At 39.3% G+C, this 25,652-nt stretch overlaps 1 protein-coding gene across 14 annotated transcripts in view; it reads right to left on the minus strand.

The window, feature by feature from the left end:
• Positions 1-350: 350 nt before the first annotated feature.
• LOC128905016 (histone deacetylase 9) overlaps positions 351-25,652 on the minus strand; it is a 293,946-nt gene continuing 268,644 nt past the window's right edge. For 10 of the 14 annotated variants that reach the window (XM_054190340.1, XM_054190338.1, XM_054190337.1 and 7 more), the window contains 7 exons: positions 22,555-22,686; positions 19,814-19,929; positions 13,997-14,119; positions 11,315-11,362; positions 10,663-10,873; positions 10,065-10,282; positions 351-1,590 (listed from right to left, as the gene is read on the minus strand). In XM_054190340.1, the coding sequence (XP_054046315.1) occupies positions 1,270-1,590; positions 10,065-10,282; positions 10,663-10,873; positions 11,315-11,362; positions 13,997-14,119; positions 19,814-19,929; positions 22,555-22,686 (1,169 nt within the window). In that variant the 3' untranslated portion in view covers positions 351-1,269. The remainder of the gene's footprint in view (positions 1,591-10,064; positions 10,283-10,662; positions 10,874-11,314; positions 11,363-13,996; positions 14,120-19,813; positions 19,930-22,554; positions 22,687-25,652) is intronic. The other 4 variants (XM_054190334.1, XM_054190333.1, XM_054190332.1 and 1 more) reach the window with 1 other exon arrangement.

Genomic DNA, 25,652 nt, shown 5'->3' on the forward strand with positions numbered 1-25,652 from the left:
CACTGGAAAGCTTCCTTAACAATTTCCCTACTCGCTTTGTTATTTTCTTTGACAATAAATCAATTCATAGAGCGCCTTTAAAAACAGAGGGAGCGCTGCCCCGTCCCCCCCACCCCCCCGCAGCCAGCCCCGCATTCCTCAGCACATGAATCACTTGGGCTTCCTGTTTCCATAAGGCATTTCCTGTCCCCCCTCCCAAAATCACTTTTCTGCAGGAGAACAGCAGGGACCTGACAGAGTATTGACTTAAATAAACAGGGCCTTCCCCTGCATCCAGCCTTCCTCTGCCTGATCCTACAGCGAGGGAGAGGGACGCCGGCTGCACACACGCGCCGCGCTCGCCAGCTTGGGTGAAAACGCCTGCCGGCAATCTGAACTTGCCTTTTGCCAAGTTGGCATTTTAGGCACAGGCGTTGTTTTAGGATGCGTCCATGAGACCTAGCAGTAAAAGTTATGTGGTATTGTACAACTTGTCTTTATTTAAAAAAAAAACCAAAAACAACAACAAAAAACGAGTGACTGGATATCAGATGATAGTGGTAACATCTCTGTGCTGTTCCTGCAATATCCTAATAACTGACTGGAACCTAATGCTGCGTTTTGCTTCTCACCAGTACTTGCATCTGCTTCATTTAAGGATGTCTCTGTGGACAGTATCATCAAATAAGACAGAATGAAAAATTAACTAAGCAGTGCAAAATAAGAAAACAATGCCATTTTTAAACAGTGCCTTGCCTTGCCTCTTTACATCCACCTTGTATTCTTCTCTAAATTATACTTTATACACCAGCCTGGGACCACCGATATAGCAGTCAGTACCTGTCCACTGGGGAAAAAATACCCTAACGTTAACAGTGTTCGAGACTACAGTATGATACAGTATATACAGACAGCTGAAAGCAAAAGTCAGAGGATTCAAAATCAGCGAAGAAGAACGTTTCATCAATCAGGTCTGGAAAACTAATTCCAGCAATTGCTGATCTCAACAAGCTAGGTGATACGAGTTCTCTTTCACTAGAACTAAGCGATGTAATGTAATCCTGGGCTAATACAAAGTCTATCAGCTATTACGCAAAGATTTATGTAGAATAATTGATTGCAACAGGTATTTTCTCAATTAGTGGCCATTAGGATGAGCTTCACTATGTTTCCAAGTGTGCATACAACACTTCTGCCTTTGTTAGATTCTTTGAGCGGTAAATCAGGATTTGCTAGATCAGTGAATCAAAACACAAATGCTTATCAAAGCCTGGAAAATGCACGTGATGTTCAGATAATAACCTTGATTACAAATCCTGGAGCTAAATCTTTGCCTATTACCTGTTGCATAAAAGCAGCTTGCTCCCCAGATTCCATTTGCTGGGTTTGAACATCCTCATCACTGTCCGGTGGCTCCTCTTTGACTTTCACAGCCCCCACCTGCTGTCCTATTCTGTCATCCACACCAGCACTGCTGCTCTCGGCCCTAACGCTGGCACCGCTGGCGGGAGCTCGCTCCTCCTGCATGGCGTGATCGCCGTGAAGCTCTTCCTCAGCTTCCTCCAGGTGACTGCCAGGCTGCTTGAGCTGCTCAATGGACTTAGAGAGCATCTGGAAAGAGAAAGAGGGGAACAGCTATTGACTCCTTTCACTGATGCCGAGAAGTACTAGATTTGCACTGACAAAATCAAAGCTGCCGCAGCAAACCCAGCTAGCTACGCATCGCTAAAATATTAATGTACAGCGAAAATAAAAAAGAACCAAAGTTCCTAAGCAAAAAGTCCACTTGTTATTCTGCAGCAGAAAATATCGTGTACGGAGAGACAGCTACACAGTAACACTAAACTAAAAACAAGGCAGAATACTGAAAACATTACACATCTGTTACACTCTTACAGCTGGTAATCAAAAGAAATTAGTCTGCTTTCATACTCTTCAACCATAAAAGCAGACATTTATTTTACTATATTACAGTTCATTTTCCACAACACGAAATTATAAAGGACCTCTAAGATATAACAAAATTAGTAATCTGGTTAATATTTTGTTATAAGCAAGTGAGGGAACATTCACACAAGCTTTTCTATCAATTAAAGCATGAAGGCACTAAAAGTCAACAAAGGAGCGGTGACGAAGAGCTGGTGTCAGCCACCTCTCCTGTGGCACAAAGATGCCACACTACAAGCACGTCTGCCCCTGACTGGGAAGACTAAAGCTTTTGCTGTGCACGTTACAGGTATCCCTGTTTCAGCAGTGATGATACAACACAGCTACCCAGACAATACCGCTTTTACAACCATTAACTGCCATTATAAAGCTTTGCTGAGGTGCCAGATGCTTGAGCACTGCAATCAAGTATAGTTTATGTTTTACTATTTAAGATGCAGCAAATGTATTCCCAAATAGCCCAAGTGTAATCCAAAAAAGCCAAAACTGAAAAAAACCCAACCCTATTTGTTGAAAGAGACACAGATCAGCCATGTGAGTAAGCATCTGCAGGGTCAAGTTGAGTAATTATCATTTATTCAACTTGCCTACTTGATTTCAAGCAAATACTGATTCGTATCACCAAGGTCAAATATACTGAGAGGGGAAAAAAACCACCTTTTACCACACAAACTTCCCTCTTCCCATCTGCCTCCCCCCATACCTATCAACTCTTTCAAACTGAGTTTTAGCTAGTGCTATACACTGAGTTACTGGATGGCTTCAGCAGAGCTAGTTTGTCACAAACCATGGACAGTCTGGTTTCATTCGGCTCGCAAATGCATAAAGAAAACTGCCACCCTAGTGAAGGGCAGGGCTGTCATGTAAACTATGATCAAGAAGCTACAGCTGGATTCAGGAACTCCCACAAAGTCAACAAGAAGAGTTGAAAGATGTGTTTGTACAGTTCCAGTTGATGCTCTGACGCATAAGCCCCGCACCAGTGGAGAAACAAATTCCACAGTGGATATCTACAGGTTTCGGTCACAGCAAACCTTCATTTTCAGGGCAGTGATGGAAGTTTAATGGCTTACTAAAAGGAAGCAAACAAAATATCCCTTTTCATTACCGCAGTAACTGGCAAATCACAACATGTGTATCCTGCATGCTGCAGGTGGCACGCTCTAAGCTGGGGAATCCTTACTACTGCAGCTAATGCAGAGTGTCTTCTTTTATTAAGCAGCATCTGGACAATTTCTCAGACCAAACCCATAAATCTTTTCCGGTTGCTCCTCAGGGGATGACGCTGAGCAAGAAGGCACTGGAGCTAACTCCGTGTATTCAGCCCGGGTACGCTCCTCTCTGGCGCTTTGTTAAACATCTGTGGGCGAGCCCTCTCCACTCCTCAAGCAAGGAAAGAAAGGCAGGTCCGGCTGCTCGGCTGGCTGCTAGCAAGCAAATACAAGCTGAAACATCTGTGTGACAGATAATCATATACAGCTACGAGAGTCACTGATGCTGATCCATCTGTAAACCATTCCGTGTGCCAGTTGCTTGACATCAGGTGGGTTCTTGTGGAGGGGAAACCAAGAGAAAATGATTGCATGTCCACAGCAAAGTTCAGACACATATTTAGCTCATTACTGCTCTCTTTTCTTTTATGCTTTTTCACTTTTATGTCAGGCTCTTTCTTCTTCATGCTGCTGTGTGGCACAGATACGCTGCTGGGCTTTCTGAGGCAACACATGATGGCCTGCAGTACATAATCTATACGCGGAACACCTTCAAATGCTTTTTGCATGTAATCAGTGGAGTAAGTCACAGTGTAATCAGCAAGCACATGTAAGGGGGCTGCGGGGACTCCAGTGGTATTTGTGTGCATTTCCATTTGCGGTGTTCCTGTTTTGGGGTCTGATCCCACGCCGTGGAAGTCAGCAGGGGATTTGCTCCAGACTTCAGCAACAGGAGGAGCTAAACAAATTAAATTTTCTAAAACTCTGTGAAATGAAAGTCTTTATGTCTTTACTACAAAATCTTATTAAAAACATCCTTTACACTGTGACCTTTTTGAGGCAAAGGGCTACGAGGCACTACAGTCATGTCCTCTCATATGACGGAGCATGACATAAAAAGCGGATGGCATGGTACAACGGGGGACCCAGCACCTGAAAACCACTCCTGCCGCTCAGTCTGCTAAGCTACAGCTGACTGCTTTCTCTGTATCACCACCACGCTTCCATATTTGTTAAAGTGGTTTTTAAAGGCAGCTTGGCCCCATCTTATCCCAGTAATTACATTAGTAGCATTACCAGGAGACTGTTCACTTCTCCTAAGTCAGAAACATTTTATTTTATATTCTATCTCCTGGTACTACCATGGAAAATTACGTATGTGGAGACACGCAAAGATATCAGTTTAGAGTCAATATTTCTATCTTATCTATCTAACGCTGGATTATATAGCTGAAAATGAGTCCTGAATGAACCACTGCTCAAGTCCTTTCACTGTGCAGCTGGATACTTCTGCTAAACTTAATGTTTAAAGCTTTCACTTTAAATCCCTGCTTTTTTTTTTTTCTATATTTATCTGTAGGTACGTCAGGACTTTCTCTTCACTTTAATGCATTTTTTTGACTTTGAAAAAGTGATGGCTTAACCTGAATTTTAATAAGACTACATTTAAAAACAGTAAGACCATGGCTTATTTCACCAATGAATTAGAATTGTACAGATTGGTCTTCTTTAACCAGTACACTTTACTGTTATCGCCATTCCAACTAAAGGAGTCACTAAAAAAATGGTTTCATGATAATGTAACCTATACTTGTTTTCCTTTTATTTTCAGGAAATTAAACTGTAAAGGATATGCATGAGCCAAAGTAAATAGTGGCAGCAGGACAGGAAGCATTTACAGACATCAACTCCATTGTATAACTGCAATAGTGCAACCAAAAAAAGACATCAAACACAATCTAACATGCTTGCTTGTGCCAAAAAATGGAAGACTAAGTTTAAATAACCTGGACATTGCAATGGACCATTTTATAGGCCCTTCAGTCACAGCCCCTGCCTTTGTTTCTCCTTTGTAATGGTAAGCTTTTGTAAAATACGGTATTTCAAATAAAATGTCTTTACAAAGAGACACAGCACAAAATCCTGCAACAGCCACCCCACACATTTCTTTCCTGAATTAATTGTTCATTTTAAATACATGGCAGTCCTTTCTAAGAACGTATGTATACACTTATGGAACTCACTTTTTCTCCTTCTCTCCTACGGCTATGAGATTACTTTGACCAGCTATGTATGTGCTGAGCTGTACTGAAACAATTTGGCACCTGCTCACTGTTGTCTCTGTTATTTATGTAGTACAACATTTCTAAGGAATGTATTTATCTTTCAAAATCATTCTTCTGGATTATGGCTTAAACATTGGTTCTCAATAATGGAGAAAATGCTCGGGGCCTTTTTGAGTTCCAAACACAGTCAACTGTTGCTATAGTTCTGTCCAAATAATCCCCTGCTGCAAGCAATATTTGAAAGAAGAAATGTGCTACCTCTCACCTTCAGAAGATGCTAGTCAGAGGTGTAAGCTGGAAAGCCAAAACCTCAGTTGTAATATGTTTAATGAAACTACGTTCATTTACTCCAGCGAGTAAAGATTGATCCAGTCTTCCATATTTCATTAAATATCATTCAGAGATGTGAATGATTAATATGGGGTTAACTGTATCTTTTCAATATTCCCTTTGACAACGAATAATCTTCCTATTTTTTTCCATCAATAAATCAACAGAAAATTCCATTTTTTTTTTCATTTTTTATTAACAGATATCAGTCAATTATGACCACCACCCAAAGCACTAATGAATTTTTGCTTCCTATATATTTTTCGTCATGGATCTTTTACCTCACAGTCTTGCCCAATCACTGGTTCTCTAGACAAAGATGCTTTAAACCAATTAACATCCTGGAATGAAAACTGAAATTCAGGTACTCCTTATCTAAGCTTTAACATTATCCATACTGCTCCCATACTTCAGTGCACACTACCAACTGCCCCATTATTTTAACCTTTACTACTCCGACACAGAGGAGGATTTTACCATTGAAAATAAACAGTCAAAATGCTACGAATACATTATCTTAAGAACAACTGTAGGGTTCTCACAGTGATCAAATAAAAGCTTGGTCCCAGTGAAGACAGTGCAAGTTTAGCTTCAGCGAAGGCAGGCCTTTATTCACCATACGTGACAAAAATACCATTTAAAGACAGGAGACTTTGTTCATGTACTCTTCACATTATGATTTCTGAGATTTTCTTGAACGCAGACTTCTGCTAGGGGCTTTGCACTTACATTAGTTACAACAAAAGCACCTTTTTTTCTCCAAGTGGCACGGTCAAAGCTTTCTAGATACAGAGATACACAAATAACATCAAGATTTTAATGTTTTTATTGTAGTAGTGGTCTTTTGGTACCCGTTTAACAATTTTAACTGGGGGTTTCAGACTTTGGACTCCCTTTATTGAGCAAAATGAAGATCTGCAATGGTGATCAAAGGGCCTTATGAGGAAATAAGCTGTCATTTGGACAGAAGTATATTAAAGCTGACAACGGCAAAGCTGATCTTCCCTAAGACAAGCGGAGTTCAGGTTACTGCAAATTCATTATTATTTTTTTCCCCAGAAACTTGGGATGAGGGTTTCTACCTACTTTTGGATGGGATGTCAACATTTGCAGAATGTTTTCCGAAGGTCAGCGTACTAGATCCCGCAGGTATAAATGTCAGACTTCAGTGGAGACATATACCCTTTCCCACATCAAAAGCCTGGCATCTGACAGCTGACCAGAAATAATCCATAGGGGATCTTCTCTTTGTTATTAAGGACAGAGGCACACCTCTTGGCAATGATTTGTTTCTTTTCAGAATGGAAATGATCCAGGGGAATTCTTTACCTCTGACCTGCGTGAGATTTTGCTTGTTATCACCCTCACAGCAGCACCGGCTTGGTGCTGAAGTATATTCTTTTCTCAAAGAAGAGAAATGGTTTTTTAATACAAAATAAATACAAGATCAATGGGGTGGGTTGCTCTCTTCCTCTTTTTGTTGTTACAGTAAGATTCACCCATATGTCCGCCAAAAAGACCTGACCAAAAACATTTTTCAAGGAGTGCTGACACATGTTATATCATCTTAGTTCAGGGCAAACATTCAAATACTGGGTTCAGTTGAAATATATTAAAGCCTTAAGTACCTAAGTCCTAAACATAAGGGAAAAAGGAAAGAGAAATGGAAAAGAAAAAGAAGGTATTAGCTAGTTCTAAGCTCTTGATCAACTGGCATTTAATAATTTTGTCAGCTTAAAATGGTTCTGGTCTTTCTCACCAAAATGTTTAAGAGAATGTTTGAGTATTCCTTACTAAAAAACCCTACAAAATTACTGAAAAGGAGGGAATTATACCTCTCTGTAGATTTCATTATACAGCCTATGAACAGAAGAGACAGAACAATGGAAACAAGTGCATGCATTCACCTGATACAGGCCCAAACTTGTCCTAAGAAATGAGAATATATTGGGTTGCTTTGCCACATGACCTAGAATATCTGCTGTTTTAAGGCTCAAATAACCCTGCTTTGCAGAGTTTAAGTTTGATTTTAAAGCCATGAAATTATAGAATTAACTTCAACTGTAAATAGAGGCAAGTTTTAAGAACGAACAAAGCATATTCCACTGTGCTAGCAGAGTTCAAAAACCTTAGGTAGGCCACAGGTGTTCAATCTGAACATTTAAGTTAAAGGGGTAAAGAATATATTTTAAAATTCAGTACATAAAAGCCACTCCCTGATTTGATCTTTTCTCACTGTCTGTATGGGCTACCCTTAAATTCCAATTTTCAAAAATCAGGTTTCATCTTTTAAGTATGTAAGAAAACCCCCTGGCTTTCTGTATACTCGCAGAGGACAGAAACCTGATTAGAGAACTGACATTTTTCAGTACAATTCATTGACATGGTTCTTCTGAGAACGGCGCTGTGGCAGAACCTAGATGCTGAGAACTGTAAAGTCTGATAAACCACCCACATCCTCAGATAATCCACTGCTGCTGTGGCTACAGCATGATCCTATTCCTCCTAAGGTGTTTGCTGCTCCGATGAGTTACTGTGCTCCTGACGAAGGCTAGCTGCTCTAGGAGGAGGGATAAAGGAGACTGAGAAGCTACCGGGGCAAAGGAAGTAGGGTATGGAGGTTCGAGGCAGCAAAATGCGCTAGGATAAACTTAAATTTCTATTTGCATATGTGCATAGCCTACATACACAATAAAAGCCAGGTTCACTAGGTTTTAAAGGAAGGAATTATTTTGTCTCTTTATCATAAATAACCATGTCAAAATGAAAGCATATTTCAAGTATGAGAGGGAAATATTCTCCTTAACATATATTTTCATTGCAGTTTAACTCAGCAAAAAACAGAAGTTACTGAAACAAGCATTATCCCAAGCCCACCTTCTTGTGAGGTACAATGCATTCCTTGTCCTATATGACTAGAAATATGTTTATGCGACTCCAGTTTAATTTTCACTTTCAGGACAAATGTACCTATATGGCACAACACATATCCTCCAATGCTATGGTAGAATTTACGTCAATAAGCAGATGATCTAACAAAAACATGTTAGTGGGGTGCTTTGCGTTGTAAGGAATGCATGAACTGATCGGTTTGTAGTGAATATCTACAAAGAGCACAAAGACTCAGTACTTTATCAGTAAAAATTCTTTTCTTTTCAGACAATTGAGGGCAGGTGAAATATTTTCAAAACCTGAGGCTACAAGATATACATATGCCATCTTGATTAAACATATGGAATGCATACTCAAAGAAAAGCCAACTGGAGTCCTAGTTGAGTAATCAAAACACCCAAGCTGAGAGGGGTTAACGTGCAAGGATCAGCTCTGAACTTTGAAGTTTTCTGGTCTTCATTTTTCCTAATTAAGACAAGATTTAATAACCAAACCACTGTACAAACTATGTACTTAAACTCTAGGTTTGTTTCTAATTTTGTTGGGAATTCTTAGTAGCTTCCAAAGAATCAGTACCCCCTGGGAAGTTCACCCAGTAAGGTGGATTTTTTTTCATTTCTCTTAGGTACAGGGGCTGAATGCCCACTTTTAATCTGTTTTTCTTTGCCATTACCTCTTATATATAGTTATTAAGTAACCCTTGAACAAAAGAAGAAAACTATAGATGCACGATTAATATCTTTGAAGGATAGAGGAGTTCCAGCAAACAACTTTTGGAAAGCTATGTAGTAAGAGCAGAAAAAAGTTCTCCAGATAAAAGCATTTAATTACTTGCATATCTTCCTTTTAGAGCAGGGAACAGCATCACATTTGTTGTAGAAGCATTAGCTTCTATTTAGATTCTGCTGCTCTTTGTTTATCAATGGATGGTCCCTTTTATTCTTTTTCCTCCCTCAGAATAAGGCATTACTCTACAGTGAAAGAGGGGCACAACTCAGTTCTCTATCTGATATTAGCAATTGCACATTCTTCTCTTTCTCCTTATATGGTAATTTTTTATCGCCATATAGAAAACAAACTTTCATGATACTAATTGACTTACAGAGAAAAAGTTGGATTGATAAAAGCTGATTAAAAATTTCTCCAGATGCTTAATAAGTTTCTTACACAAAAAAGATCAATTTAAGCAGCCGATTGAGATCAAATGAGTTATATACATTTACTCCAAATGCTAATCCACAATGAGAAAGTTTAAAATACAATTTAAAGGCAGCTGAATGGAATTAGTGCTGAAACTTGAAAGTGCGCACTAAAAACTTTGATAGAAATCTAGTAATCTTTAAGGCATCCTTTACCATTCAACAGGAAACCACCTGCAATTTAAACCTGTATGATGCTTTGAACCCTATTTTGCTGAATTGTATTCTTACTGATGTCAAGAACCACAAATTACCTTTGCAGCATATTTCAGAAAGCTGAAAATGAAGATCTACACAAATGTTTATGCCAACTGTGCATAAACGAGATACCCACGCAAGAAGCTGTCTCCTGTCCACGACCACATGGCACCAGTACCTAAACTTCCTTATTAGTTTTCAACCTTTACGTTTATTGGAAATCCCTTTCTTTGGGAACTCACCTTATTCATGTGGATCTGCTGCTGGTACTGTTTCTGCTTCTCCAAAAATTGTTGATGCTGCTGCTGGATGACCAGCTGGGCCAAAGTGCTCTGAGGAAGAGGAGCTGACTGGGTTCGATTCAGGGGCCTGTGCCGAGGCAGTTTGTGGGCAGCTCTTATGCCAGGTGAGACTCTCTCCTTCGTTGCTAAAGGAGACTGTGGATGAAGAGGAACCGCTCCTGCAAAACAGGGACATTTCACTCCTGTGTGAAGAACAACAAACTAATAGTTCTAATAGGAGAGAAAGCTTTTGGCGAGAAGAGGGTGTATGTTGCAGAACTATGCATCAGCGCTGATGCAGTGGGACGTGTACCGTTCAGCAGCTGCAAAAGAATGTGATGAAGTAATCATTTTCTCTTTTCCGTAATCATCGAATTCTTTCAGGCTAACGGAGCAGAATCACTGAAGGGGGAAAACAAAGATGCTGTCGTCTTTTCTCCCACCCTTCCATTTTCCCAACGGTTAGGATGTATAGTATCTGTATTACCACATTTAGTCTAATGTGAATACAAATGTCATTAAAACCAAATCATTATTGTGTTGAAGTTTTGATCATTACCAGTCACAAGAAGTTTTTGCTGTCTCATTTGTTCTTTCAGTAACAGATGCTGCAAGAGAGCTTGGTGGCTGCTATTTGGCTTTCCTTCCAAAGCAACGTGCGGATGAGTTGAGGATGGAGGAATGTTCCCCCCATACTGTCCAGCCAAGGCCACTCCTTGTCTGAGCGACTGGGTCTCTCCCTTCTGCTTTTCTTTGAATGACGATGAAGCCTGTCAAAGGACAATGGCACTGGTAACTGCTTTTCATAGACCTGGCCGTTTATATCTACTTGATTAGATGGTCTTATGGCATACTTTATGAATACATACAGAAGAAAAGGTTAACAACCAACCCTATCTTACGCCTTGACTGTGAGATGAAAAGGTAGGAAAAACATGCCAGTTAAATGTAACACTGTGAGAAACTGAGTAACGAAACCACTTGAAAAATCAGTAATAAAAGCCAAAGCACAAGGAACTATTAGTTAGAACATTATTAATGAAAAGACGGGGCCTATCCTTAAAAGTCCTAACGACCTTCCCACAGCCTCCTGTGCAGGAAAACAGGGGATCAGAGGAAATAGTTTCCATTGAGTTTGGAATAGGCAAGCCTTGGTTTTTCACATAACTTTCCATCAGACAGCAAGCCAATCGCCAAAACAAAGTAATTACCTGTAGTAGTGGGAAGCTATTACTTTTCCTGGAGCACTCCCTGACTCCCTGAAGGACAGCACAAATGTAAGTTTTACACCTTTGCAAAGTAAATTTGTACAGTTAAACTCTCACCTACAGAATCATCAAGAGCTGTTGTATATGTGTGGCATTTTAAAGTGCCCTTATAAATAGCACAGTTATTGATTTAAAGGTTTTGGAAGTTTTGGCCCTTCAGGATTGCAAATGCACAATATATATTTCTTTTATTATTATTATATTTCTTTTTTCATTGTCTAGTTTAAAACGAAAATTATTTCTTAAAAGAGCAGTTAAAAAAGCATAACATTTTTTACAGCAAGAACAAAAACCTAAGAGAAACAAGCATGTTGAGGCTTTCAGATAAGCACTTATGGTAAAAACAGTATCTCTGATAATCTGAATTCCATAAATTCTAATGAGGCAAACCAAAGTTTTCACTACTATTTTTTGGGTGTATGGTTACTTTACACTCTGTTATCATCCTTCTCTGAAAAATATACACCCAAGTAAACTTTACATTCAATTTGCAACTGCTTATTCTGGTAACAGAAATAAACATTACTTTCACAAATCAACCCCTTTGTTTTTTCTAATGCCAAAACTAATATTTGGTGCTAGTTGGCCACATCAAAAGTTCTTATGATTTGAGTGAGAAAATGAAAGATATTTTCATTTCCATTTTAATGTTATAAAATTACTTTGAAGATAGTTATATTTTTTTGTGAAATAGCTAAGAATTTTTTTAGGAAATCATCTGGAAAAGTAAGAACTACTTTTCATGATCAGTTCTATTTTCCCATCCCTTAAAAACAATAATTTGCTTATAAATATCTCATGAAAGGCTTCTAGAGAACTGATTTAAAGCTTACATAATTTTCTTTGCAACGTTCTATATCTGATGTTAAAATGTTGGATTGCAGCAATATATTATTGGTGAGAACATTAAATGTACTGAAAAAGCCATAAAATAACATGAAACTTTAACTTGAAACTAAGAGTAGCACTGGAATTAAGTGGCGCTTATAACAAATCATAGTAGATTGTATAGATTTATTTTTATTCCATCATGGAAACGGGTACTTACACCCCCAGAATTTGTATAGAAGTTACCAATTCATGTTCTAAGGAATTTAAATTGCTACAATTTCTGCAGAATTTATACACTTTGTATAGAACCACTATATAACTTATATTAGTATTTTTACATATTTTTGCTGTAAATCAGAAAGGGTAAGTTTTTACCAGTGGCAAAATTTTCAGATATTTTACTGGCCCTCATATTTCACCTCTAGGTTTCTGTTACTTGGTATAGATCTAAAGATCCTTATCCATCAGCATGGATTTCCATACATACCAAGTCTGTGTTTTCATACATTTCACATATTAATTTACCATTTAGCTCTAAATAAAGGTGATTGCTGCAGACTGAAAAAAGGGCATATATAATAACGTCACATATTCACTGATTTTATTTGTCTGATTAATAGCACACCCTTCAAATAACAAACCTAGCTGCAGGAATACTAGATTCTTCCCCTACTATCCTCCAGACCAGTTTAGGTTGCCAATGGAATCTCATAAAAAGTTACAGTTGTTGTACTTTACCAGGTAGGGGTGATCATATAATTTGAACTTTTATACTAAATCACCTCCTCACATACTTCTCGACATGTCCAAAATCTGTTACCTGATTTGCATACATAAATGCAATACAGAATCATAGAATCATTTAGGTTAGAAAAGACCTTTAAGGTCACCGAGTCCAACTGTTAACCTAGCACTGCCAAGTCCATCACTAAACCATGTCCCTACGCACCACATCTACATGTCTTTTAAATACCTCCAGGGATGGTCACTCAACCACTTCCCTGGGCAGCCTGTTCCAATGCTTGACAACCCTTTTGGTGAAGAAATTTTTTCTAATTTTATCCTAAATCTCCCCTGGCGCAACTTGAGGCCGTTTCCTCTTGTCTTATCGCCTGTTCCTTGGGAGAGGAGTCCAACCCCTCCACATCCTCCTTTCAGGTAGAGAGCGATAAGGTCTCCCCTCAGCCTCCTTTTCTCCAGACTAAACAACCCCAGTTCCCTCAGCCGCTCCTCATAAGACTCGTGCTCTAGAGCCCTCCCCAGCTTCGTTGCCCTTCTCTGCACATGTTCCAGCACCTCAATGTCTTTCTTGTAGTGAGGGGCCCAAAACTGGACACAGTGTTCGAGGTGGGGCCTTACCAGCGCTGGGTACAGGGGGATGATCACTTCCCTAGTCCTGCTGGTCATGCTATTTCTGATACAAGCCAGGATACTTTTGGCTTTCTTGGCCACCTGGACACACTGCTGGCTCATATTCAGCTGTCTGTCCACCAATACCCCCAGGTTCTTTTCTGACGGGCAGCTTTCCAGCCACTCTTCCCCAAGCCTGTAGCACTGCATGAGGTTGTGGTGACCCAACTGCTACACGTGGTCACTTGTTTATTTGTGATTAAGAGTGATTATTGCTTTCAAGTCGTGCCTTTAAACATTTAGATGTTGTCCAATGCAAAGAAAGGTCTGGCTCCTACTCCGAATCACTTACGGTCCAAAATGCAAAAAAAAAAAAGAGAATAGGCAGAAAGTAGGTTTTCTAGAAACAAAAGTAGACAGGAAGGCTTGAGACTGGTCACTTACACTGATTTGAGGTTGTACTGCTGGAAGTCCCAAAGTAATGTTGGGCAGAGAAGGGGATGTGTACAGACTCAACAAGTTCACTGATTCATCCTGTACCAACAGGCGTTGCTGTGAAACCAGTTGCTGGAATAAAGGGGAAAGACAACAGATGTATAATCTCCAAGCTTTTTATCTTGGTTACTTTACCCTTATTACCCCGCTACATTGAAAGCCAATTATGTATCATGCATTGGTTTGCGTCCCAACGGGGTTCTGGATTAGGAAAAGTACTGTCCCTGTGAAAAGGCTGTTATTGCCTTTCTTAAGAAAGCAACTGATACATGTCTGGGATTATGCCTGGTTAGTAAGTCAAATTTCCATGCAAAACGAAAATCTTGAGGATTCCTAGACCATCCCTTCTCATCATCTTCTCATCAGCTCAACATCAGTTCTTCTCATCAACTACACTTTCACTACCAGAACCTCAGTGGGAACTTAGCCAATGAATTAAGGAGTAGATCTAGCTGAATGAAAGGTGTCATGAATGTGTATGTTTACTTTACCATGGTTATTAGAATTGTTGTTGTAAGGTAAAATACGTGGTTCCTACCTAGTCCATGTATTTGCTTACACAGGTTGCGATATGGGGACGTTTCAGCCACATTCTTTACTTCCATCGACATGGGAATTTTGTGAAGGAAGTGAGGCAGATTGCCACATCTGCCATTTAAAACATGTACTTTGTTTCTCTATATATGCATATAAACAAAACCAGAATCCTGTCATCCTCTGATGGTGGGATACCCCTCACAACCTTCCTGATTCCCTTCAAGCTAAAATCTTTAACACTTCTTTTGAAGCCTTGTGATATAATTTTCAAGAACATGGAATTGCTGATATATTTTTAATTACTGTCAAGTAAAACCAGACATTCTACAAAGATCACCCTCTGCCTTCCATTCTAGATTCATTGGGAAGAAACATAAAAAGTTACATTACCACAACAGGAATCTTTTTGAAGCCTTTGCCTTTCTGCTTTAACAGTCATGTTTTTCAACATGTGGTCTAGTATAGTCGCTTGAATTACATTTTCTGTTTAACTCTTGCTTCCCTCCCAGAACTTTAACACAATAAGAGCTACAAAGGTCTTATTAGACTTAGGAACTCTGGCATGATATGGTCCCCAAGGGAACAACATCCTTGAAAAAGAATACCCTGTGTAACAGTATGACACAGTGACTGCTTTCTTCCCAAACAAAAAGCATATGGGACTCCAATAATAGACCACCTCCAAGAGGGATACTGCACACTCGGGCTTTGACTAAAGTAAATATAATAACTTGTCAAGCATGTTGCGGGGAGCTGTAGATTTTCCCCTGGACAAACCTGGAATATCAATTAACTCTGTAAAATACTTTGTGCTAATACAATGCAACTTCAGACCATCAATGAAAAGTGGTTAAGCACAAAAACACAGGATGTTATTCCAAAACATAACCTTCCTCATACAGTTTGTTTGGAGATACGACCTATCACTGAGACAATAACAGTAGAAGTCTATCTCTGTAATTTTCTTTTGGTACCTTGGGAATGTCAACAGATAGCACACGAAACAAAGAAGCTTCACTTGTGTATTACATTAATTCCCAGCTAAAAGTGCCTTGCCTTGATAACATCCACCTTTGACCGTGAATAAAACCAAGTATGTCAAGACTATGGAGATATTACTCAGGGAGACTACAAAGATTTAACAGAAAAAGGACACTACAGCAGCCCTAATGTGCCTCCTAGAATATAATCAAATTCGTAGCAATTGCAGCATCTATACAAAGCCACTTCAAAAGTGCACATTTCCTTTTTGGTTTTCAGTATGCCACTATTAACTTCTAAGATTTGAATCAAAAAACGTAACAGTGACAGGGCGTATAGCAGTAAAACATATTCCCACATTAAGGTCAGGCATGATTGTTTCATGAGGCAGAATCAATCATGTTATGTACCATGGGAGTTTATTGTTGAAAACACAAATTTATTAGTAAGTGTATTTCCATCCAATTTCCAATACCGCGAATAATCAGTCATTTTCATTTTGGTAAGTAACGATTTTTAAACATATTTTCAGGCAATGTTAGCCTAAACACCAGTTAAACCTCACCTCCCAAAATCAGTTTAGTAGTCCACCTGCATACATTAAGGTCCTGCGTATGCTGAGGCACAACTGCGTGACCCCACCTGCAGCTTCTCTTTGTACACAGTTGACCGTACCTGGAAACGGTGGCAGAAGCTGGAGCTGCCGCCAGCATCACAACGGCTAAGCCGTGGTCCTCGACCTACATGCGGACTTGATGGTTTGGATTGGCACCTAAATTACCCCAAAGAGCAACTTTCCCTACTTGCTCCCCTATACGTGCACTCACTGGGTTCGTGGATCCTGCTTCCTGACGCTTAAAATGGCCTGTCCACAGAGTTACCCTCTTTCTCAAAATAGGGCACAATAACTAAATGTAACAGTGCAAAATGATCAGCAAGTAACCATGTTTAGTTGTTGTTGTACTTCTGTTGTGCTATCAGGAAATGCTGAGAAGCAGGAATACCTATTTCATACGTGCATGTTTACATGTACATTTATACATCAGTAGGGGAAGGGGAAATGGTTTGGCCTTAACACTTCTCAGTCGCGGAGCTACAGTAATGCTGTCAGAGCTTTGAATAACCACAGTTACTTACACTCTTATTTCCTAATGCTTTTGGGGTGGGTTTTTTTGTAATTAACTAGGCTTTGTTCACAGACCCTTGAAGCAACCTCATCAGCTGGTCAGAAGCCTACGCAATTTGCCACTAGCCACTTGCAAAGAGCACCACAAGGAGCTGAGTATCAGAAACGTAGAGCTGTGGAGTTGCACAAATCAAGCACGGGTTTATCTGCCATGCATGTCATTTATGTCTCCTGTATAATCGGGTGATATTCTAGGAAATGCTGCTCTCCAAAGCGCAAATGAAAGAAAGAAAATGATCTGAAGCCCGCTTACACCAACTGGAAACTTTCCATTGCCTTCAACGGCTTTGGACCAGGCCGTGAATGCCTAAAATTAATCACTTGGCATGACTAAGGGAGGCTGTCCCTCTGAACTCCAGGGACGTGTTGTGCAGGGGCTCAATCCTGCTTGCATTTCTCATGCAAGTAAGATTTAGTCTCAGCACAGCAGGTGTCCTGAAAGTATACAGCGTGCTACAAGAGACAAATAGCTACTGCGGTGAACCTTGATGATACTGGAGACAACCGGGCCTAATAAAAACAGCATTTTATTTATAAGGTGCAATTAAAATCTTGAGTTTAACTTTCAAGTTTCATATAATGAGACCAGTGTTTTAACAAATGGTACTGGAAGTACCATTAAGGGAACTGTGATAGTAAAAGATTATCTGCAAAAATATAGCGTTTCCAGAGCACCTTTGTTCATTCAAAAAAATGTAAATGTCTGCCCACCAGACTGTCTGCTCCAGAGGGTAAACCACTTAAAAGCCTCGCTATTCAAATGGATATGGCAAAAATACTCCAAAAGTCTGTTTCATTACTGATAATGCTCTAATTTTGTCTATGCACTAGAGTGTAATCATTTACGGTATTGACTCATGTTTTACTGGTAAATGGCTCTCTGTCATAGCAACCTGTTTTCCCCCAGCAAAAAGTGTTTTATTTGCTGCCATGAAAACCGTGGCTATCCACCCACTCAGATATGAGCACAACACTTACTGCAAATGTCACAACAACGATTATGAAACAACAGCAACGTGAGTCATGCAGGATTAGAGCAAAACAAGTGATATTTTGGGTGATTTTGGAACACTTATCCTATTATTAGAAACTTCTGTACTCTGTGTATCTGATGAAAAATTGATTAGATATATAGCTTTTGAGAGCTGGCAGCTAATGCTAAACTAGAGAAGAGATACGTAGGAGTTTGGCTGCTATTAAACTACCAAAGAAAACCCCACTGAAATCAAAATGCACTGAAGTTGAGATTTATGGAAAAATTTTTGAGCCCACAGGACCACAGTACTAACAGGCAAGTAACCAGAGAGGCAAAGAAATCCCTGACTGGATCCGGAAATGGAAATCAGTAGTTTCAGCTTCAGCACTCTTCCAGCGAGCTAAGTGACCAACTCCAGCACGCAGAGCCCAACTTCTAAAGGAACTTTTTAGGCTCATTTGAGCATCTGTGATTGTATGGCGGGGCTATAACTTCTGATCTCTGGCATCGTAACAGCAAATGATACGTAATGCAATGTTCTATTAATAAACAGAATATAATTCTGCTGGTTCTTGCTACAACCTTTCCAAATCTCCCCAGAGAGAGATTGCCAGCTTGACCAGATTGTATGCATTTCTGATGGTGGTTCAACACTGTAGGCAAGTGTCCAGAAACTATAACATGCAAAGTAATAAGCACCGTTTATCAGTCTGAGAGATTATTCACTTTGCATTTTGTAGTATCCTCAAGGTCAATACAAGATCCAATTGGACAAGATTTCCTGTTTAACACAGCACTAACGCCCATATATTACAAACTTCTATCTAAAACATTTCCAATATTAAAATATACCATTTAATTCCACTGAACTAGGATCTGATCTAATCCAAATGATGGATCTTACTCCGCATCATTTAAATTTTTTTGCAATCACATACAGGGGGGCTATGAGGCAAGACCACATGTTAGCCATCAATGCATTTTTTTTTTCTTTTTGGTTACGGGCCAGAGAGAGGCTACTAATCAGTGCGCAGAGGTCACCCACCTGCCCCCTGGATCATAGTTCACACACACAATTAATTCATTATGGGCAAAAGTCACTGCTGGAGGTTGAACTGCCCATTCCAGGTTTTTTTGAGGTGAATGTCCTGTCACTGACCTGGAGAAATAGCTCCATTAGCTAAAACTCTGTTAAATCACACTTTCTTATGCGATTTTTCTAACATAATGAGTATAAACCAACAATTAATAGAAAACTTTGCCACCGAAGCAGGAATTGCTGTAAGTATAGGCACTGGATACATAATATTGTGGAACTTGCTTCTCTCTTAGTTGCATTAGTTTATTGTCCCTTTACAATATCGCCATGGAAAGCATGACTTAGGCATGTCGTCTATGCTAAATGAGGTTTATCACAACTGATTTGCCATCTGCATTCCTGTTGTTATAGGCACGTATGTATGAAACAGAATAAGAAGTAGATAAGATTCCTTCTGTGTACAATCTCCCTTTACAAAACAAGTATCCCAGACTCCTGGCATCTCGGTTATGTTGAAGTACTGCCCTGATAAGGAAACTGAGGTACAGTAAAACAAAACGCAGGTGTGAAAAAGGATTTAGTCACCTAACTTCGATACTGTAATTAAAAAAATCTACTTCAGCAGCCATCTGAACCTGTGACCACCTTAACTTATACGTGTTAGGATCACCAATGCCTAAATCACTCTTTTGCATGCGAAAGTTCTTCATCAGCATTCAACACTGTGCACCTCTTCAGGTTATCCCAGGAGGTAATGTTCTGCAACACAGATGCTTCCAAGTTCCTTCTATAGCTCCCTCACACTCTTCCAGCAGCATCACTGCTGCTTTTGTTCAGACTTTTGTTACCAAAGAGTTTCCTGAATATGCTCCTCATATATGAAGATGTATCTTACACATCTGATGTCAGCCTGCAATGTCCTGGAATCCCTGATAATTACATATTCTGCAATTACTCTGCTTGTGAGTATGATCAAATTGAAGTTTCAAATTGCTCCAGTCTAGAAATCTGAGCAATTACCTATGCAATGAGGAGAAAGCGTCTTACCTCAGCTTGAATGTTAGATGGCAAAACTGAGGTTTCGTTGTCTGTTATACTGCTGGTTGGACCATTGCTTGGGGAACTGGGACCTGATCCAGGGGAGCTGCTACTGACTGAGGATTCTGAAAAACAGATAAAGCATACATGAATTTCACACTGCAAAGGAACACATGATCTTGATTAATTGTATACTCCTTATGGCGCAGGTGGTTTTTGCTGTTGAAAAGTATCTATTGGTTATGAATGAGCTATTTACTTACATCAAAGATTTTTAATTCACCCTCCCTTCCTTTTGGTTTTCCTTTTGCGGTGCTAATGAGGAAAGATACTCTTTGTCTTTCCCCTTCTGATGTGCCTGCTTCACAAAGGAAGAATTTACTATTTATTTTTTCCACAAAGATGCTATGATCCTCAGTATCAGGCAGAGATACAGACATACAACTCGTAATGAGTAAAAAGGAAAGTAAGTCTTTTCTTCTTAATTGCAAAGAGTCCTGCCTCTGTAAGAGATCAAAATGACAGAGATAGGAGGCTTGCAAAGGTCATGATAACATGTCGTCAATCCATGAGGCCTACTGCCATCCCCCTTCTGTTGAGAAAGGGGTTGAGCCCATTGCGGACTAATCATTACATACGCAAGTAACAATGGCAAAATACACACCGCTTTCACTACATCTTTGGCACAAATACGAAGAAATATTTACAGCATCCAAAAATCCCAAAACAGCATTTGAAAGGCTGTATGTTATCTTGATTTAAAGTTTCCCAAGCTCTGTCTAAGATAAAGGGGAAAGAGGATGATCTCATTGTGTGTTGTTGTATTGAGTTATTCTAATCCTACACTGATATAAATTAAATTTATGTAATGGAAACAGTTAACAAGGTTAAAGACGGAAGAGGACAGCATTAGTAGAGGTAAGCCTATTTCATGGGATAGCTTTCAAATTAAAGTACTCGAGAAGTTAAAATAATATCTAAATGTGGCAGTAAATATTCTATAGCCACTTTGCTTCTTTGCTCTTTCTGCCTCACTTCACATGCAAAAAATATATCCTCACTTTGACCGAAGTTACCGGGAAATTTCCTAGCTGTTTCTTGGACCTGTTGCTCTTTCTGACCAGAGTTGACCTCGATTTACTGAAGTGAATCCATACCCAGCTATGCTAACTGGCCAGGTGAAGTTCTTGCATAGTAGTCTCACTAGTTTTCATAGAAGAGCAGAAGCACAAACTTATTCTTTTTTCTCACTTTTTAAAAAATTACAACAGCACTTTTTGTATAAATAGACATTTAAAGAAAGGGCTATTGTCAGTTAAAAGGATAAAAAAAAAGTAGAAAAAGGTGTCAGACAGAAATGTTTGATCAGGGAAGATCAGATCATGAAAGGTGCAATATGTCATATAGCCTATATTAATAATTATAATGGGAATCTGTAAGGCTCCAAATTATTGTTAGAGCTAGGAAGAGAACACATTTATTTTCAGGGTTCTGCTCATTAAATCGCTGCAGAAAAAAAAAATTCCTGGGATAAGCAGTTTGCTTTATAAGCTACTTGTGAGCGTACAATATATAAAGAAATCACCTAAGGCTATGGAAGCGGAGATCAAGAATCTCATAAGAGCTTTGACAAATTAAAATAATAATTTAGCTGTGAAAAATTCTAATCTGGAAATAATTTATAGGGAAATTACCTTATTTAGGTACTTTCATACATACACTCACATCCATGTCCCTGTTTTACACATACTGCGAAAAGCTGTCACAAGAACTGCATGCATGGAGACCTGAATTTTATATTTCCATCTTGGTGTGATATAATTCTGATATACCAAGTGAATTCAGCTCCATGTCTGACAGACCAGTAGCAGCTGCTTGCATAAACACATGGCCTGATTGTAACATCATTCGAACAAGCCATGAAGCTACCAAATATTGATGCAAAGTCAAAGCAAGAAATGTCAGAATGAGGACAAATACTCTAAATGCTCTTTTCTTTCAAAACAACCGATAGGGCCTTGGCAGCATATTAATCCTAAGGACTAAAAATGAGAGGACTTTACGCTGTTTGGGAACAAAATAATATAAGTAACAGAATTTACCACTCTGCAACAGCAAACATATGAAAGAAAGCCTTAGCACCCGTGGTTCATTCACCCTGTCGCTTTTTAAGTTCAAGGGCAGGAAAAATATTGAAAATAAATACTATTTGATGACAAATTTTAGTGAGCCCTTGCATCAAAACCGACTAATCTTGACATTTTCAAACAAGAGAAACCAGAGGGATAGGGCCAAACACAAGACTCCAAAATGTCCTTGATTACCCTAAGTAATACCAGATAGGTGTTTATGCACCTGTTACTAGCATCTGTATTTTCCATGGGAGATGGGAAGTGGGAGATGCAAGACCCAAAATGTTGTCCACGTACAGAAGACACAAATTAAGGGAAGATGTCCTTTGATGTCCCTTGCCACCAAAAGTCTAACATTTGTTCTTGTACTTGCTGTTGTACTGGTTCCCAAGCTGGTTTGAAAGTAAGGCTTTCAAATTGACAATGACTTTTTAGTAAGTGGTAGAGAGATGTAGATTACAAGCTATTTATACACAACCATTTATTTAACATGGTTTTCTTTTCAGCAGCAGAAAAAAAAATACAACCTGTTGTTTAGCAAACAGTTTCAATTCCAAAACACCACTACAATTCTGTAAGCAGTCACAGCTGATAAAAAATTTCTCCATTCTTAATTACCTGTCACCTCAAAAAGTCGCTTCTTGAATGAACTGACAACATTTCCATCCTTCCTCCTGAGTAAAGGACTGCTCCTCCTTTCTGTCACCTTTTGTTTTAACCGTGAACGTACCTTCAAATTGGGCTCTGAAGCTGGAAATGAAAGGAAGAAAATAAATTATTACAAATCAAACTACTGCTTTTTGTCAGACACCACTGAGGTCCCACCATCTCATCCAAGGGGGGCTTGGAGGCCGAGATTTTACTGTCCATCCTCCCCAGCCTTCCTGCTGTTCCTCATACAACTCCGATTCAGACTGGAGGCTAGGGAAGAGTGGTAGAGAGCTGAAAAGCTTCGGATCCCAGGATTTTTCTCATCCTATTTCAACTCTGAAGGTACCCATTAATTTTTGTTAATGTCATAAGTACTAATTAGACATGAATGCAACTTTTATTCTACATAATTTTTATCTATCTTGTAGGTGAAAAGTTGGATGGAAATACTGCTTGGAACTTGGAACCTTATAATCGGATTATGGTCTGATGACAGAAATAGAGAGAAACCTCCACTGGTGCCTTTTGATTTCTCTTAGAAATATAAATTACGAGAAGCCTTGCTGGCAGAACATTTCTTGGTCAGCAATTTTAGGCCCAGAATTTCAGTGTTTTCTGAGTAACACACCAAACAACCAGATTTATGACAGTGTCCTAAGAACATTTACACAGAAAAATATATGCTCTGAAAATGAAGAAGTACGATTGATTCCCAGAAAACCTAGGATTATATTTAATGCACCTTGGGCAAGTTCCACCTTTGTTTCCTAAATGGACACAGTCTTTTCATACGAAGGCCAGACATGAAGCTCTGCTGTGTTTTTTATTTTCTGATATTTTTAGCATGATAAAATGTTTCGTGTACTCGTTTATCTGTTCTTCTAAGTAAACCCTCTATCAAACAGACTGCTAAGGGCTAGTGAAAGATAATTGTGGAATAGTATTTGTTTATATTTCCCTTTCTGGAACCAAGGCTTGGCTAAGCAATATCTCAAAATAGAGAGCTGGACACCAGGATGAGTTCTCTCTCCTATGCACAGACCTAAGTCCAGTCCCAAAGAAGGAGCAAGAGTCAGAAGAAAAACAAAATAAATGAAATCTTCATTCAATTCAGCATTATACCATTTGTCACTCTGGGGCAGGAATTCATTCCTACACTTCTAATTCCAGTCCCTGCCCAGCATGTAACATCGCACATCTGTGTCCTGCTCTCCCACTCGTTTCCTCAGGGACAGGGACATTAGAAATGCTCACTTGAGAGCAAAGGGGCTGCACCCCCGCTGAAGCGCTGCTGTAACCTGCAGTGCCCACAGTCGCGCCCCCGCCTTTGTCACCTACTACATCGCTCTTGGCAAGCGCCTCCTTCCAAGTGGCCTGTGCCTTCAGCGCGTTTCGGGCCAAGATACACAGTCAAGGGCAACACTGGAAAATCTTTAATAATAACAATATTAACAAGAAATTTCCTTATTATCAGTTCTTATTATCAATTAAGGCCTAGTGATGGAGTAGATATGACTTGTTTGCTCTCTAAGATACCATTTGCTACGAAACTGAAAATGTAAAATATAACAATGGGCTAAGATTACACTACATGTTTTCACCACAGATCTCACCAGGTATGATGACATTTGGAAAAAAAGGTGCTCACTCCTTTTGCACTTGGTTATTTTGATTTACACTATCCTGTACTCTTAACATTTAGGAGAATATTTCTATACCCGAGACAGACTGATGTGATATAAATCCTCTGCAACACTCACTGGAGAAATGCTCCACTTCTATATGACTGTTTCACGCTCAGTCACAGTGATTGCCTTTCTATTTTTACCACAATCCCACCATATTCTGCGTCTGAATCAATCATGTAAGCAAAGAAAGCAGACTTTGATGTCAATGTCTGAATTTATGAGCCATCTGAGAAGATAGCCCTTGCGTGAAAGATGAAGATCATTTTTAAATGGAAATAATCAATTTTAAAATGAAAAGGCATGAAGAAGAGTGGTTTTTCAATAATAAAATAAACCTCCCAATAAAAAAACAAAGCCAAGGTTTGAAGAGTGTTTGCTTCAAATACTGGCTTTCTTGAATGCCTCCCATGAGACACTGCCAGCTCCTAACATGGTAGCAGCTAGGACTTGACGGCTGGCAACTAGAATTCAGGTTTCAGTGCACTAAATATATAAATTTAATCAATTTGAACACGTCTGCTCCAATGGGAAAAATGCAAAACTGCTAAGTGGTTTTCTGATACTCATCTGTGGCTGAGGCATTGACTGGGTGCGTGACTGTAGAGGTCACCGTACCACCCTGCCTTGTAGCTGAATTATTTTTCACTGCAACGGGTATGGATCACAACAGCAATCCTATGTGCCTCAGTGCACTCCTACAGGAAAGCAGTAATAACACATCTATAATTGTCAACTCTCTTCTGATAGTTAAAAAGGTAAAATTAAGTATTTTCAGCTTCAAGGATAGAGCTGCGGATTAAAGTTATAAATGTATATACATATACATACATGCAGACTGCCCCAAAGCACATACATGAGATTATCTAGAAATTATTTTAGTCCTTTAAACTCTGAAATGCAAACAAGTGATAAAAAAGTGAAAATAAATTTTTCAAACTTTTATTTTTCTTTAAATTAAATTGTTCCCCTAGGATTTGCAAGGCACTTGAAAGCCTTAGCGGCAAATGGTGAAGAATTATTCATCTGCCTTATGTTTCAAATGAGTATTTGGTTCAATACTTTAGTGCTTCTTAGAAGTGGTCTATAGAGGGATAACGCTCAAAATAACTGTTTTGCATTATCCACCCCATGAGTATTTCTACTGCACATTATTAGTACCTTTGCTCAGCTTAATTAATCCGCTGCTGAAGCCGACTATGTTCATCACTGAAAGGCATTCTCCATGTGGAAAAGAAGTGTCACATGGGGAGCCAGTGCCAAATAACATCTGAGGCTAAAGGTTTACTCACCAGCTTGCTGCAGAGTAGCTTCCTCATGCAGATACAAGCCCCTAAGAATTAACCTTTTTTTGCTTCATTAATACCACAAAACAAGCGA

This window comes from Rissa tridactyla, chromosome 2 (assembly GCF_028500815.1).
Source record: "Rissa tridactyla isolate bRisTri1 chromosome 2, bRisTri1.patW.cur.20221130, whole genome shotgun sequence".
Classification (NCBI taxonomy): Eukaryota; Metazoa; Chordata; class Aves; order Charadriiformes; family Laridae; genus Rissa; species Rissa tridactyla.